The sequence below is a fragment of the Trachypithecus francoisi genome, unplaced genomic scaffold (assembly GCF_009764315.1).
Source record: "Trachypithecus francoisi isolate TF-2019V2 unplaced genomic scaffold, Tfra_2.0 Lachesis_group12, whole genome shotgun sequence".
In the NCBI taxonomy this organism is placed as follows: Eukaryota; Metazoa; Chordata; class Mammalia; order Primates; family Cercopithecidae; genus Trachypithecus; species Trachypithecus francoisi.
This window is the reverse complement of record NW_022681457.1, coordinates 1,272,204-1,287,759: the sequence shown is the minus strand read 5'-3', so window position 1 is coordinate 1,287,759 and position 15,556 is coordinate 1,272,204. Positions and strand designations below refer to the sequence as shown.

The window sequence follows — 15,556 nt, the reverse complement described above, 5'->3', positions numbered from 1 at the left end:
TTCTTAAATAAGAAGACTGGCTGAAAGAAACTATAATACATCCACATAAGAAAATACTATGCAACTCTAAAAAGGAATGAGGTAGATAAAAGGAAATGATGAAAATCTCTATACACTGATAATAGTGGTCTCCAACATATATTAAGGGAAAACAAATGAAGTGGAGGTTAGTGTTTATTATGTGTGCTTTATTTTTTCTTTTTTTGAGACGAGGTCTCACTCTGTCGCTCATGCTGGCATGAACTCAGTTCACTGCAGCCTCCACCTCCCTAGTTCAAGTGATTCTCCTGCCTCAGCCTCCCGAGTAGCTGGTATTACAAACGTGCCCCACCACACCCAGGTAATTTTTATATTTTTAGCAGAGACGGGGTTTCACTGTGTTGGCCACTCTGGTCTTGAACTCCTGACCTCAAGTGATCTGCCCACCTCGGCCTCCCAAAGTGCAGGGATTACAGGCCTGAGCCACCAAACCCGGCCTGTGTAGGCTCCTTTTTCTTTTTTTTTTTTTTTTTTTTTGAGACAGAGTCTCACTCTGTCACCCAGGCTGGAGTGCAATGGCGTGATCTCGGCTCACTGCAACCTCTGCCTTCCAGGTTCAGGCAGTTCTCCTGCCTTAGCCTCCTGAGTAGCTGGGATTATAGATGTGCACCGCCATGCCCGGCTAATTTTTGTGTTTTTAGTGGAGATGGGGTTTCACCATGTTGCCCAGGCTGGTCTCGAACTGCTGACCTCGGGTGATCCACCTGCCTTGGCCTCCCAAAGGGCTGGAATTACAGGCTTGAGCCTCCGTGGCCGGCTGTGTTCAATATATATTAACTGATTATTTTTGTTTTCTTTTTTTGGAAAGAGATTCATCAGATTCATGCTCTTTTGCCCAGGCTGGAGTACGGTGGCCCAGTCATACTTCAGTACAACCAGGCTCAAACAGTCTTTCCACCTTAGCCTCCAGAGTAGCTGGGACTAAAAGTTCATGGCAATATACCTGGCTAATTTTTTTTTTTTTTTTTTGAGATGGAGTCTTTCTGTGTCTCCTAGGCTGAAGTGCAGTGGCATGATCTCGATACCCAGCTAATTGTGCGTGTGTCTAGAGATGGGATCTCACTGCGTTGCCCAGGCTGGTTTCAAACTCCTGGCCTCAAGTAATCCTCCTGCCTCAGCCTCCCAAAATGTTGGGATTGTAGGTGTGAACCACTGCGCCTGGCCTTCTTTTTGAGTTTTTAGGCCTAGTCTAGTCCTGAACTCCTGGCCTCAAGCCATCCTCCCACCTAGACCTACCAAAATGCTGGGTTTACAACTGTAAGCCACTATACCCGTCCTATTTTTCTTTTCTTTCCTTTTTTTGTTTTGTTTTTTTTTTTTGAGACAGAGTCTTGCTCTGTCATGCAGGCTGGAGTGCAGTGGCGCAATCTCGGCTCGCTGCAACCTCTACCTACCTGGTTCAGGTAATTCTCATGCCTCAGCCTCCCAAGTAGCTGGGATTACAGGCATGCATCACCATGCCCAACTAATTGTTTTGTATTTTTAGTATAGACTGGGTTTTGCCATGTTGGCCAGGCTGGTCTTGAACTCCTGGCCTCAACTGAGCTGCTCACTTTGGCCTCCTAAAGTGCTGGGATTACAGGAGTGAGCCACCACATCATGCCTTTAAAGAAAAAAGAAAAAGACTTGTTAAGTGCAGTAGTGAGAAAGGGGGAAAGAGTAGAACAAGTATAGCTATTAATTTTCAAGGATTCAAGGGTGAAAGGTCAGGAATACTGAACCCAGTGATTGGGGAGGCTGTTTGGCAGGAGTGTTCATTCATTCAGCAGATGTTTATTGAGCACCTACTAGGTGCCAAGCACTCTTCCATGCTGGGAATATAAAAAGTGAAGAAACAAAGTCACTGTTCTAGGCTGGGGGGCGATGGCTCAGACCTGTTAATCCCAAGCACTATGGGAGGCCAAGGAGGGTGGATTGCTTGGGCACAGGAGTTCAAGACCAGCCTGGGCAACATGGCGAAACTCCGTCTCTACCAAAAAATGATTTCAAATAAATAAATCACTGTCTTCCTGAAATTTATAAATATGTAGTGTGTGATGATGATAAATGCTGTGGAGAAAAACAACACAGATGGAGATCGAGAGGGAGTTGAAATTTGAAATACGGTCATCGGGGAAGGCCTTACTGCAGAGACATGTGAGTGGAGTCCTGAAGGAAATGAAGAGGGAAGGAGTTGTGCTAATACCTAGGAGGAGGAATATTCCAGGCAGAAGGAAGAGAGGCACAGAGTCTTCAAGGAAGGGGCATGTTGGGCATGTTCACGGGACAGCAAGGAGGCCAGAGTGGGTGGAGCAGAGAGCTCAGCGGGAGAGGCAGTCAGAGGAAGAACAGGCCAGATGCCATAAGGTCTTGTAGGCCTTGGTGGGGACATTGGCCCTGACTCTTTGCAAGATAGTGGGTGACAGGCAGCAGGGAAACTAGGGAGGAGGCTGTTGGCTCTTCATTCATTCAGCGGACACCTATCATGTGATACTACTGTGACTAGCTATTGTGTAGTTCCTTTCAAAAAATGTATCATTGGCCAGACCCGATGGCTCAAGCCTGTAATCCCAGCACTTTGGGAGGCCGAGACGGGTGGATCACGAACTCAGGAGATCGAGACCATCCTGGCTAACACGGTGAAACCCCGTCTCTACTAAAAAATACAAAAAACTAGCCGGGCGAGGTGGTGGGCGCCTATAGTCCCAGCTACTCGGGAGGCTGAGGCAGGAGAATGGCGTGAACCCGGGAGGTGGAGCTTGCAGTGAGCTGAGACCCGGCCACTGCACTCCAGCCTGGTCGACAGAGCGAGACTCCGTCTCAAAAAAAAAAATGTATCATTTTCAGCCGGAGGCAGTGGCTCACGCCTGTAATCCCCGCACTTTGGGAGGCCAAGGTGGGCGGATCACCTGAGGTTGGGAGCTCGAGACCAGCCTGACCAACATGGGAAAACCTCGTCTCTACTAAAAATACAAAAATTAGCTGGATGTGGTGGCGCATACCTGTAATCCCAGCTACTTGGGAGGCTGAGGCAGAACTGCTTGAACCTGGGAGATGGAGGTTGCGGTGAGCTGAGATCGTGCCATTGCACTCCAGCCTGGGCAACAAGAGTGAAATTCCATCTCAAAAAAATATATAGGATCATTTTTCACCCTCCTCAGATTATTGTTTTTTGGCATGTTTGTTTGTTTGGTGGTTTTTTTTTTTTTTTTTGAGACAGAGTCTCGCTCTGTTCCCCAGGCTCGTGTGCAGTGGTGTGATCTCAGCTCACTGCAAGCTCCGCTTCCCGGGTTCATGCCATTGTCCTGCCTCAGGCGCCCGCCACCACACCTGGCTAATTTTTTTGTATTTTTAATAGAGACGGGGTTTCACCATGTTAGCCAGGATGGTCTCAATCTCCTGACCTCAGCGATCCAACTGCCTTGCCCTCCCAAGTGCTGGGATTACAGTTGTGAGCCACCGCGCCCGGCCTTGTTTTGTTTTTGAGACAGTCTCGCTCTCTCACCCGGGCTGGAGTGCGGTGGCGTGATCTCAGCTCACTACCTCTGCCTCCCAGGTTCAAGTGATTCTCCTGCCTCAGCCTCCAAAGTAGGTGGAATTATAGGTATGCGCCACCACGCCTGGCTAATTTGTATATTTTTAGTAGGGACGGTGTTTCTTCATGTTGGCCAGTCTGGTCTCGAACTCCTGGCCTCAGGTGTTCTACCTGCCTCGGCCTCCCAAAGTGCTGGGATTACAGGTGTGAGCCACGGCACCTGGCCTGTTTTTGAGACAGAGTGTAGCTCTGTCCACAGGCTGGAATGCAGTGGTAGGGATCACAGCTCACTGCAGCCTCCACCTCCTGAGCTCAATTGATCCTCCCACCTTAGCCTCCCAAAGTCCTAGGATTAAAGGCGTGAGCTGGCCAAATTATTATTAATTACTGTAATTGTTATTAACAGTTTATGCAGTAACCTTAGATCTTTTGCCATGTACATAAAAATAATAGTATACTTAGCCAATGTTTACTATGTATACTAACTGATTTAATCCTCAAAATAGTCTTGGGAGGTAAGCCCTGTTACTATCCCTGTTTTCTAGAAGAGGAAACTGAGAGCCAGAGAAGTTCAATGTCTTGCCTCAGGTCATTCTGTGTATGTATAAACACATACTTGACAAAAATGGCTTGAACTACATGTATTGTCCTCTGATGCAACAGGCTGTCGGGGACATCTTTCGTGATAATATATTAATATATTGAGATTCACCAATTTTTTTTTTTGTGATGTAGTCTGTCTCTCTGGCCCAGACTGGAGGAGTGCAGTGGCACGATCTCAGCTCACTGCACCCCTCCGCCTCCTGGGTTCAAGCTATTCTTCTGCCTCAGCCTCCTGAATAGCTGGGATTACAGGCGCAGCTAATTGTTGTATTTTTACTAGAAATGGGGTTTCACCATGTTGGCCAGGCTGGTCTCAAACTCTTGACCTCAGACAATCTGCCAGTTTCGGCCTCCCAAAGTGCTGGGACTACAGGCATGAGCCACTGCGCTCAGCGTCACCAATTTTTTTTTTACCCTGTTTCCTCTGCTGGTTTTTGGTTTATCGTTTCAGATTTTTTTTCTTTTTTAACATATATATATTTTTGGCTTTTTTTTTTTTTTTTGAGACAAGGTCTCACTCTGTGCAGTTACCCGATTTTGGCTCACTACAGCCTCTGCCTTCACCTCCCTGAGTAGCTGGGACTACCAGGCGCGCCACCATGCCCAGCTAATTTTTGTATTTTCTGGAGAGACGGGGTTACATGTTGCCCAGGCTGCTCTCCAACTCCCAGGCTCAAGCGATCTGCCTGCCTCAGCTGCTCTCCAACTCCTAGGCTCAGGCGAGCTGCCTGCCTCAGCCTCCCAAAGTGCTGGAATTACGGGCATGAGCCACTGCACCTGGCCACATTTTTCTTTTTTTTTTTGTAAAACAGAAACATATAGTCAATGCTGTTTTCAGCTTTGCTTGTTTTCATTTAATATATGCAGTCTCTGTCAGTGTCTAGAGACTGTTCTCATTTTTTTTGTTTTTTTCCTTCCTTTCCTGTTACAGTTTCATAGTCTGTTTTTTCCTTGTAATATAAATTTATATTATATATTTTCTTTTTTTTTTTTTTTTTTTGTTTGAGACGGAGTCTTGCTCTGCCACCCAGGCTGGAGTGCAGTGGCCAGATCTCAGCTCACTGCAAGCTCCGCCTCCCGGGTTTACGCCATTCTCCTGCCTCAGCCTCCCGAGTAGCTGGGACTACAGGCGCCCGCCTTGTCGCCCGGCTAGTTTTTTAAGTAGAGACAGGGTTTCACCGTATTAGCCAGGATGGTCTCGATCTCCTGACCTCGTGATCCGCCCGTCTCGGCCTCCCAAAGTGCTGGGATTACAGGCTTGAGCCACCGCGCCCGGCCAATATATTTATATATTTTCTTTTTCACTTTTTTTCACAGGTGTTGGAGTCTCGTGGTCTTTTATTATGTATGTGTATAACCGTGTTTTTCAGCCAGTCTCCTGTTTGAGGACACTTGGATTGCTTCTCGTCTTTTGCTATTGTGAATAGCTGTGTAATTGATATATCCTGCTATGTTAATCATTCCATAATTTTGCCAGTGTGACTGTGTTAGATGCCTAAAAGCCCCCTTCCTCCCTTTTAAAAACAGCTTCATAGTGTTCCAAAGAGTGGCTGAAACATCATTTATTGAAGCAAGCCTTCTGTGATGTATTGAGTGCCTACTATGCCAGACTCTGTGTCTGGTATTCCTCAGAGCTGTGTTTTTGAAAGTTTGCTCTGGGCCAGGCACTGTGGTTCACGCCTGTAATCCCAGCACTTTGGGAGGCTGAGGCGGGTGGAACACCTGAGGTCAGGAGTTTGAGACCAGCCTGGCCAACATGGTGAAACCCGGTCTCTACTGAAAATACAAAAATTAGCTGGGCGTGGTGGCATGTGCCTGTAATCCCAGTTACTTGGGAGGCTGAGGCAGGAGAATCACTTGAACCTGAGAGGCGGAGGTTGCAGTGAGCTGAGATCGCACCACCGCACTCCAGCCTAGGTGACAGAGCGCGACTTGGTCTCAAAAAAAAAAAAGAAAGAAAGTTCGCTCTGGTGCCCAATCCAGAGCATATCCCAGGTGGAGAGAGGGGAAGCACGGGGACCTGTAAGGTGGCTGTTGCACATTCACGTGGGCCATCGTTCAGCAGGTGTTTGTGGTTGGCCCACTCTGTGTAAAGCACTAGAGGTGAGGCTTAGACTTCTGGCTCTACCTTGGGAGATGTCAGTCTCCCCCAAGTTACAGCCCCCATGCACACATCCATAAGCCAGAGACAGAGCCTGGAAGGGAGAGGGACTTCTGAAGGCGTGACTGGGGAGGAACAGGCTGGGAAGGAGGGTTGAGCCCTTTGTAGATGTTCAGGTGACAATCTAGCCCAGCCCATCTGCTGGTCCCCTGAGCTTGATCCATCCTCTTCTTTCCCAGGGAAAAGCTGACGGCAGCCATGGCGAGTGGCAGTGGGGACAGCGTCACCCGCCGGAGTGTGGCATCACAGTTTTTCACTCAAGAGGAGGGGCCGGGAATTGATGGCATGACCACCTCAGAGAGGGTGAGTGTGGCGGGCAGGGCTTGGAATGGGGAAGCACAGCCCCTGGCTTTGGACAATCCACGTTTAGGTGGCAGAGCCCTGGGAGTGCCGAGGGGGCTGGACTGGGCTGGCACTATCCCCTGCCCCTTCCCTTCCTTCCAGGTGGTGGATCTTCTGAACCAGGCAGCGCTGATCACCAATGACTCAAAGATCACAGTGCTCAAACAGGTGAGGGTCCCGGGGGCATCCTGGGCTGAGCAGGTGAAAGGAGGCTGGGAACCTGAGAAAGAAGACACTAGCAGTAATACCAGTGTCTAAATTTACACACGCAGTGTGTGCCGGCCACGGTGCTCCGTGCAGGCCTCTGCTCTTCTAGTTCTCATGAAAGCTCTGTAAGGCAGGGTAATTTCATCCCTGTTTTATACAGAAAGAAGCAGACCCCGGGGCTTAAATAATTAGCCCAAGGTCACTCTGCTGGGAACGGGCTGAACTAGTACTTGAATCCTGGATTCCAGCTCCAAATCCTACACTCTTCATCATTGCATTTCTTCTCTGCCAGTGTCCAGTCAGAGAAGGTGACTGGAGGTGGCGCAGACATGCCTGTCACCAGACATTGATGACCCAGTATGGGTAGGGCTGGGATGGAGAAGGAATCCCAGGTGGGCTCTGGGAGCCCAGAGGGAGATCCTGACCCAGCCCAGGGATGAGGAGTCAGGGAGGACTTTTGAACCAAATCCTAGAGGATAAAAGGAGAGAAGTATACTAAATTAGAGAGACAGCATCTCTTTTATTTATTTATTTATTTTGAGACAGAGTCTTGCTGTGTTGCCCAGGCTGGAGTGCCATGACATGATCCCTGCTCACTGCAGCTCCTGCCTGCCCGGTTCAAGCGATTCTCCTGACTCAACCTCCTGAGTAGCTGGGATTATAGGCACTTGCCACGATGCCTGGTTGATTTTTGCGGTTTTAGTAGAGACGTGTTTCACCATGTTGACCAGGCTGGTCTCAAACTCCTGAGCTCAAGTGGTCCACCCACCTTGGCCCCCCAAAGTGCTTGGGATTACAGGCACGAGCCACCGTGCCCAGCTGAGAGAGGGAGAGCATGTCAAGCTGAGGACACAGAAGTGTGTGCAAAGGCAGAAGACAACATGGGGCACTTTAGGCTGGGCATGGTTCAGAGGAGGAGTTGGAGTTCAGAGACCAGCGAGGTTAGCATGCCTGTGTGATAACCCGTTCGGCTCCTTGATCAGCCTGTAGCCTTATGGAGTAGCCCCACCTCTGAGGTGGAGTGGATGCACCTGGTGCCTCCCCCGTGGGTGGTCATGAGGCCGTTTAGCAATAGTAGCTTGAGTTGTAGCAGCCAGGTCCTGTGCCTGCTCTTTGCTTATTGGAGGATGTCCATGAGAAGGGCTTATTCCAAAGAGTCTGGCCAGCACAAGGGCTTCAGGAGTTGGGTTCTCACTGTGAAGATGTTTGCTGAATCATGGCAATGCTAACTGGGGAGCAGAAGCAGGAGAGTGGAGAGAACTGATGGACAGGTGGAAGGAGGCCAAACCTTAGGAAGGCCTGAGCCCTGGGGCCTTTCCCTCTTTTATTCAGCCCCCTCCTGTGTCATGTCCTCACTATCTACCAGAACCTGTGCCTTGTAGGGTCTCATTCTGGCCTCCTAATATCCCTTTTGAGTTGATGTTTAAGAGTCTCATTTTATAGATGAGCAAACTGAGTGTCAGAGACCATGCCCAGGGCGTAGCACTCTTGGTAGGGAGCAGCAGAGCCAGGCATTGAGATGAGTGTATCTGCTGCCTAGCCCTCTGCTGTCTTCCCCTCTGCTCTCCTGTCTGCATTGGTTGGCCCCTGGTTTTATATGGTTATTCTTCCTCCCCACCCCCACTCTCCTTCCAGGTCCAGGAGCTGATCATTAACAAAGATCCCACACTACTGGACAACTTCCTGGACGTGAGTGACTAACAGAAGATAAAGGGGTGTGGTGTAGGGGAAACGGGATGTGGACCCTAGTGTAGCCCTGATCCGCTTTCTCTCTTGACATTGGCAGGAGATCATCGCATTCCAAGCAGACAAGTCAATCGAAGTGCGAAAATTTGTCATCGGCTTCATCGAGGAGGCATGGTATGGGGTGAGGCAGGGAGCCCCGGGAGCATTCTCACTGGAGGCAGCCTTCAGGTCCTGGCCTGGTCTGGAGGCCACCACTGAGAGGCCTGCCTTCTGCTTCCCAGACCCTTTCTCTCTCTCTTGCACACTGATTCCCCAGTAAATACTTAGTAAGATCGAAACCCTGGGGTCATCTATGATTCCTCTGGTTCTTCCACACTTCACATCTACATCGTCACTAAGGACTGTGGGCTCCACTTTGAGAATATCTGCAGCATCTGACCATTTGTCAATCGCTTCCTCTACCACTACACAGACCCAAGCCACCCTTCCCGCCTACCTGACGACTTCAGTGGTCTCTCTCTGGCTCCCTTGCTTCTTTTTCTTTTTAGTTAAGTTCATATAACAAAACAAGCTTTTTTTTTTAATCTTTTTTTTCCTTTTTTTTTTTTTGAGACGGAGTCTCGCTCAACTATTGTCCAGGCTGGAGTGCCATGGCACGATCTCAGTTCACTGCAACCTCCTACTTCCGTGTTCAAGTGATTCTCCAGCCTCAGCCTCCCAAGTAGCTGGGATTACAGGCATGCACCACCACGCCCAGTTTATTTTTATATTTTTAGTAGAGACGGGGTTTTCACATGTTGGCCAGGCTGGTCTCAAACTCCTGACCTCAGGTGATCCGCCAGCCTCGGCCTCCCAAAGTGTTGGGACTACAGGCGTGAGCCACTGCGCCTGCCTTTTTTTTTTTTTTTTTTTTTTTTTTTGAGACTGAGTTTTGCTCTGTTGTACAGGCTGGAGTGCAGTGGCACGATCTTGGCTCATTACAACCTCCACCTCCCGGGCTCAAGAGATTCTTGTGCCTCAGCCTCCTGAGTAGCTGGGATTACAGGCTTCCGCCACTATGCCTGGCTAATTTTTGTAGTTTTATTAAAGATGGGGTTTTGCCATGTTGGCCAGGCCGGTCTCGAACTCATGACCTCAAGTAATTGGCCCACCTCGGCCTCCCAGAGTGCTGAGATTACAGGCATGAGCCACTGTGCCCAGCAAAAATCAGCTATTTTAAACTGAACAAGTTAGTGGCGTTTAGCACATTCACAATCTAGTTCCAAAGCATTTCATCCTCCAAAGAGGAATCACCGTACTCATTTCCCACTTCTAGTACTCAGCAGCCAGAGTGATGCTGTTAAATGTAAATCAATCTTGGCACGCCCCCGCTCTCAGACCCCAACTGGCTCATCAGCTTACTTAGGTGGAAACCCAAACCCTCACCTCAGCTTCATCTCACTCCTGGCCCTGTCTCCCCTGCTCCTCAGAAGTCACTGTTGGATTGCGCAGCCTGTCTGCTTACTGTGCCTGCTAGGGACCCTCGTCCCCAGGTTGCCACCTGGCTCACCCCCTCCCTTCCCTCAGGTCTCTTCCTCAGAAAGCTCTTCCTGCCCACTCCCATGCCGCCCCAAGTCTCGGGCACCCCGCCTTCAGTGTTCGGCTGGAGTGCAATGGCCGGATCTCAGCTCACTGCAAGCTCGGCCTCCTGGGTTTACGCCTTTCTCCTGCCTCAGCCTCCGGAGTAGCTGGGACTACAGGCGCCAGCCACCTCGCCCGGCTAGCTTTTTGTATTTTTCAGTAGAGACGGGGTTTCACCGTGTTAGCCAGGATGGTCTCGATCTCCTGACCTCGTGATCCGCCCGTCTCAGCCTCCCAAAGTGCTGGGATTACAGGCTTGAGCCACCGCGCCCGGCCGCCTTCAGTGTTCTTTACAGTGTTCCTCACTCATTGAAATGATCTTGATTCTTCCCGCAAAATATCAGCTCTTTGAAGACAAGGCTTGACTTTTTCTGTCTTGCTCACCACTTTGTCCCCACTGCCTGCCTGGAGCAATGTTGTCACCTAGTAGGGGCTGATTATGTATTTGTTGCACACGTGAATGAGTTGAACATAACGGTCACCACATGAACGCGTACTGTGCCCTACGCTGTATTAGGTCCTTTCCCGTGTTATCCTTGTAATCTTTATGGCAGCCTCGATGGATACAGTGGTTATCCTCTATTTACAGAAAGGGAAACAGGTTCAGAATGGTAAAGTGACTTGTTCAAGCTGGTCACTTACTCATTTATTCATTAAACATTTACTGGATGCTTTGTGACTGGAAGGAAGTAGAATAGCTGCTGTGTATTAAATATTTTTGTTTGTAAGGCACTGTACTAAATGCTTGAGCAGTTTCGTTATTCGTAGTACTACGGATCAGTTGTTTGACCCTTGAACTGAAGAGAAGACAGGCTTAGAGAGGTGAAGTGAATTTTCTTAAGGTCATACAGCCAGAATGCGTCAAGGCTGGCATTTTATTTATTTATTATTTTTTTGAGATGGAATCTCACTCTGTCACCCAGACTGGAGAGCAGTGGCGCAATCTCGGCTCACTACAACCTCTGCCTCCTGAGTCAAGTGATTGTCCTGCCTCAGCCCCCCGAGTAGCTGGGATTACAGGTGCCTGCCACCACACCCAGCTAATTTTGTTTGTTGTTGTTGTTTTTTTGTTTTGAGTTGGAATTTTGCTCTTGTTGCCCAGGCTGGAGTGCAATGGCGCGATCTCGGCTCATTGCAACCTCTGCCACCCAGGTTCAAGCGATTCTCCTGCCTCAGCCTCCCAAGTAGCTGGAGTTACAGGCGCCCGCCACCACGCCCAGCTAATTTTGTATTTTTAGTAGAGATGGGATTTCACCATGTTGGTCAGGCTGGTCTCAAACTCCTGACGTTAGGTGACCCACCTGCCTCAGCCTCCCAAAGTGCTGGGATTACAGGCATGAGCCATCACTCCTGGCCGAGGCTGGGATTTTAACTCATGTCTGCAATGCCAGAGCCCAAATATCCTATCTCCCCATTTACCGGGAGAATTCATGGTAAATTTTCTGAATTTGTAAAAAGTCCATTCAGCAAATACATACCATGTGACTGCTGTTGTGCCAGGCATCCGTGGTAGCTGTAGTATAGTGGTGAGCAAAAACGTGTTATTCCTGACTTCGTGTAGCTGACAGCTAAGTTTCATACTTTTTGACTGATTTAATTAATATTTCAGATTGCAATGTATGTTGTGAAAATTCTGTGCTGAGCTCCTGTTTATTCATTGAACAAACATTTATTGGAGGCCCTTCATTTTTTTCTTCAACGAAAAATGACCCTGCTGAGGTTATTGCTAAGCTAGGAAAGGGTCCCCACTTTTTGAGCCCTCAGACTGAGGCAAGCAAAACTATGATTACAGAAAACAAAGTGCTTTAAAGTAGCCATGGCTGGTGTTTACTGAACGCTTTCTGCATGTCACGCACTCTTCTAAGCACTTTACATGTATTGTTGCAATTTTCCAAAAAAAATTGCATAAACAATTGAGATAGATACTATTATTCTAAATTAGGTGAAGTCACTTGTACAGTTCACACAGTTGTCTGCCCCTACTGTCCCTTCTGTGAACAGCAGGCCCCTGAGAGAGCAAAGAAGTTGGGGTTGCAAGACCAGTCTAGATAGAGGTTCAGGGATGGCTCAGTCTGGAGGCGCCAGGCACCGTTCCCAGTTTCTGGATGTGCCATTCCTGTCCCCTGAGACAGGCCCCTGATTTCCCTTCCCTCCTGAACCTCAGGCTCCTCCTGCCTACTCTTAAGACCACACCTTGACCTCACCCCTTTTTTCTCCATCCCCCAGCAAGCGAGACATTGAGTTGCTGCTGAAACTCATTGCAAACCTCAACATGCTCTTGAGGGATGAGAATGTGAACGTGGTGAAGAAGGCCATCCTCACCATGACCCAACTTTACAAGGTGGCCCTGCAGGTGAGAGTGCCTTCCCCACGCAGGACCATCCTGCCTGATAGGTCTTGTTGACAGACTAATATGCTGGGGTTCAAAACCAGCATCCGAGCATACTCTTTATGGGCAAGATGTGCCGTTGGTCTGTGGGAATAGATAACAGAGAGAGCTAATGTTGTCTCCTGGGTCAGGAAGTTGCACTTAACCATCGTTCCTTCCATTGACCATCCATTTATTCACTCAGTAGACATGCCCTGAGACATGTCCTCTGTGATGCTAGGCTAGGTGATGCTGGGGACACAGCAGTGACCAAGACAGCTTACTGCCTTCACAGTGCTCATAACCCAAGGAGGGAGGTAGACCTTGATTAATGAATCACATAAATATTGATTATGGAGTGTGATAGGAAAAGAACACTCTATGGTGTGATGTACATTCGCATTAATAAAATGAATGAATCCATTTAATCACCACCACCTTGTAAAGTCAGCATTGTTACTCCTTTACCTTAAAATGTGCGTCTTCATCACACTGAGTAGTCACTGTCTGCATCCCCATGAGGGCAGGGCAAGGCCTGGCAACTACTCAGTCCTGTCTCCAGCATCACCCAGCACTGGGCTGGGGCAGAGTTGGAACTCAGTAACTGTTAACCAAATGAATGTATTCATCATTCATGGTTCTCTAGGTATCGGTGGAGGGTGTTGATGATTGATGCATTGTCTTCACCTTTTTGTCCCTTCCATTCCTTCCTGGCCTACTGGCAGTGGATGGTGAAGTCACGGGTCATTAGCGAGCTGCAAGAGGCCTGCTGGGACATGGTATCTGCCATGGCGGGGGACATCATCTTACTGTTGGACTCTGACAATGACGGCATCCGCACCCATGCTATCAAGTTTGTGGAGGGCCTCATTGTCACCCTGTCACCCCGCATGGCTGACTCGGAGATACCCCGACGCCAGGAGCATGATATCAGCCTGGACCGCATCCCTCGTGACCACCCCTACATCCAGTACAGTGAGTGCTTCCTTCAGCTGCGGCCCCTGACAACCCCGCACCAGATTCCTGTCCTTCACGCCCCTCCCTCTCTCCCCCTTGTCTTTCTTGGTTTTTTTTTTTTTTTTTTTTTGAGACGGAGTCTCGCGCTGTCACCCAGGCTGGAGTGCTGTGGCCGGATCTCAGCTCACTGCAAGCTCCGCCTCCCGGGTTTACGCCATTCTCCTGCCTCAGCCTCCCGAGTAGCTGGGACTACAGGCACCGCCACCTCGCCCGGCTAGTTTTTTGTAGTTTTTAGTAGAGACGGGGTTTCACCGTGTTAGTCAGGATGGTCTCGATCTCCTGACCTCGTGATCCGCCCGTCTCGGCCTCCCAAAGTGCTAGGATTACAGGCTTGAGCCACTGCGCCCGGCCTCTTTCTTGGTTTTACATTTCTGAAACAGTGTGCACAGTTGCTAAGAGCCCTGATGGAGGCTCACATCCCAGCTGCACTGCTTACTCATCATGAACTTGGGCAAGTTGCTTGTCTCTGTGCTTCATTTTCCTTTTTGTAAATTGGACACGATAGCATAGTCCCACTCTCACAGGTTTGTAGTGAAGTTCCATGAGTGTGAGCCAACCAATGTGCTAGTTTTATGGTTTTCTTTTTTCTTTTTTTTTTTTGAGACGAAGTCTTCCTTTGTTGTCCAGGCTGGAGTGCAGTGGCGCAATCTCAGCTCACTGCAACCTCCGCTTCCTGGGTTCCAGCGATTCTTCTGCCTCAGCCTCCCAAGTAGCTGGGACTACAGGAGCCCGCCACCACACCCAGCCAGTTTTTTTTAAAAATTATTTTTAGGCCGGGCGCGGTGGCTCAAGCCTGTAATCCCAGCACTTTGGGAGGCCGAGACGGGCGGATCACGAGGTCAGGAGATCGAGACCATCCTGGCTAACACGGTGAAACCCCGTCTCTGCTAAAAAATACAAAAAAATGAGCCGGGCGAGGTGGCGGGCGCCTGTAGTCCCAGCTACTCGGGAGGCTGAGGCAGGAGAATGGCGTGAACCCGGGAGGCGGAACTTGCAGTGAGCTGAGATCCGGCCACTGCACTCCAGCCTGGGCGGCAGAGCCAGACTCCGTCTCAAAAAAAAAAAAAAAAAAAAAAAATTATTTTAGTAGAGGCGGGGTTTCACCATATTGGCTAGGCTGGTCTCAAACTCCTGACCTTGTGATCCGCCTGCCTCGGCCTCCCAAAGTGCTGGGATTACAAGCATGAGCCACCCCGCCTGGCAGTTTTATGGTTTTCTTACCTGCAAATTGTAAAAGTAGGACATAGGCCAGGCGTGGTGGCTCATGCCCCAGCGTTTTGAGAGGCTGAGGCGGGCAGATCACTTGAGGTCAGGAGTTTGAGAACACCCCTGCCCACATAGTGAAACCCCTTATCTACTAAAAATACAAAAATTAGCCAGGCATGGTGGCGGGCAACTGTAATCCCAGCTACTTGGTAGGCTAAGGCACGAGAATTGCTTGAACCCAGGAGGCAGAGGTTGCAGTGAGCCGAGGTTGTGCCACTGCACTCCAGCCTGGGTGACAGAACGAGACTGTCTCAAAAAAAGCGTAGTATATATACACTTGGTGTTAAACAATATGGGTGAGTATAAAGGAATAATGTCCCCTCCTTCAGTTCTGCTTTCCAGAGATAAACGCTGGTAAGAGTGTTATGTTTCCTTCCAGATCTTTCCTGTGCAGGTGTAGGTATTTTTTTTTTTTTTTTTGAGACGGAGTCTCGCTCTGTCGCCCGGGCTGGAGTGCAGTGGCCGGATCTCAGCTCACTGCAAGCTCCGCCTCCCGGGTTCCCGCCATTCTCCTGCCTTCAGCCTCCCGAGTAGCTGGGACTACAGGCGCCCGCCACCTCGCCCGGCTAGTTTTTTGTATTTTTTTAGTAGAGACGGGGTTTCACCGTGTTAGCCAGGATGGTCTCGATCTCCTGACCTCGTGATCCGCCCATCTCGGCCTCCCAAAGTGCTGGGATTACAGGCTTGAGCAGGTGTAGGTATTTGTATGCGTATATGCATAGTGTCTGCATTT

General features: G+C 49.4%; 1 protein-coding gene across 1 annotated transcript in view; it reads left to right on the top strand.

Moving 5' to 3' along the window:
- The window catches only part of SYMPK (symplekin), a 49,817-nt gene that overhangs the window by 946 nt on the left and 33,315 nt on the right, over positions 1–15,556 (top strand). Inside the window, exons 2-7 of the mRNA XM_033223731.1 lie at positions 6,497–6,620; positions 6,762–6,827; positions 8,502–8,555; positions 8,653–8,726; positions 12,399–12,525; positions 13,266–13,515. Of these exons, the coding sequence (XP_033079622.1) occupies positions 6,516–6,620; positions 6,762–6,827; positions 8,502–8,555; positions 8,653–8,726; positions 12,399–12,525; positions 13,266–13,515 (676 nt within the window). The 5' untranslated portion in view covers positions 6,497–6,515. The remainder of the gene's footprint in view (positions 1–6,496; positions 6,621–6,761; positions 6,828–8,501; positions 8,556–8,652; positions 8,727–12,398; positions 12,526–13,265; positions 13,516–15,556) is intronic.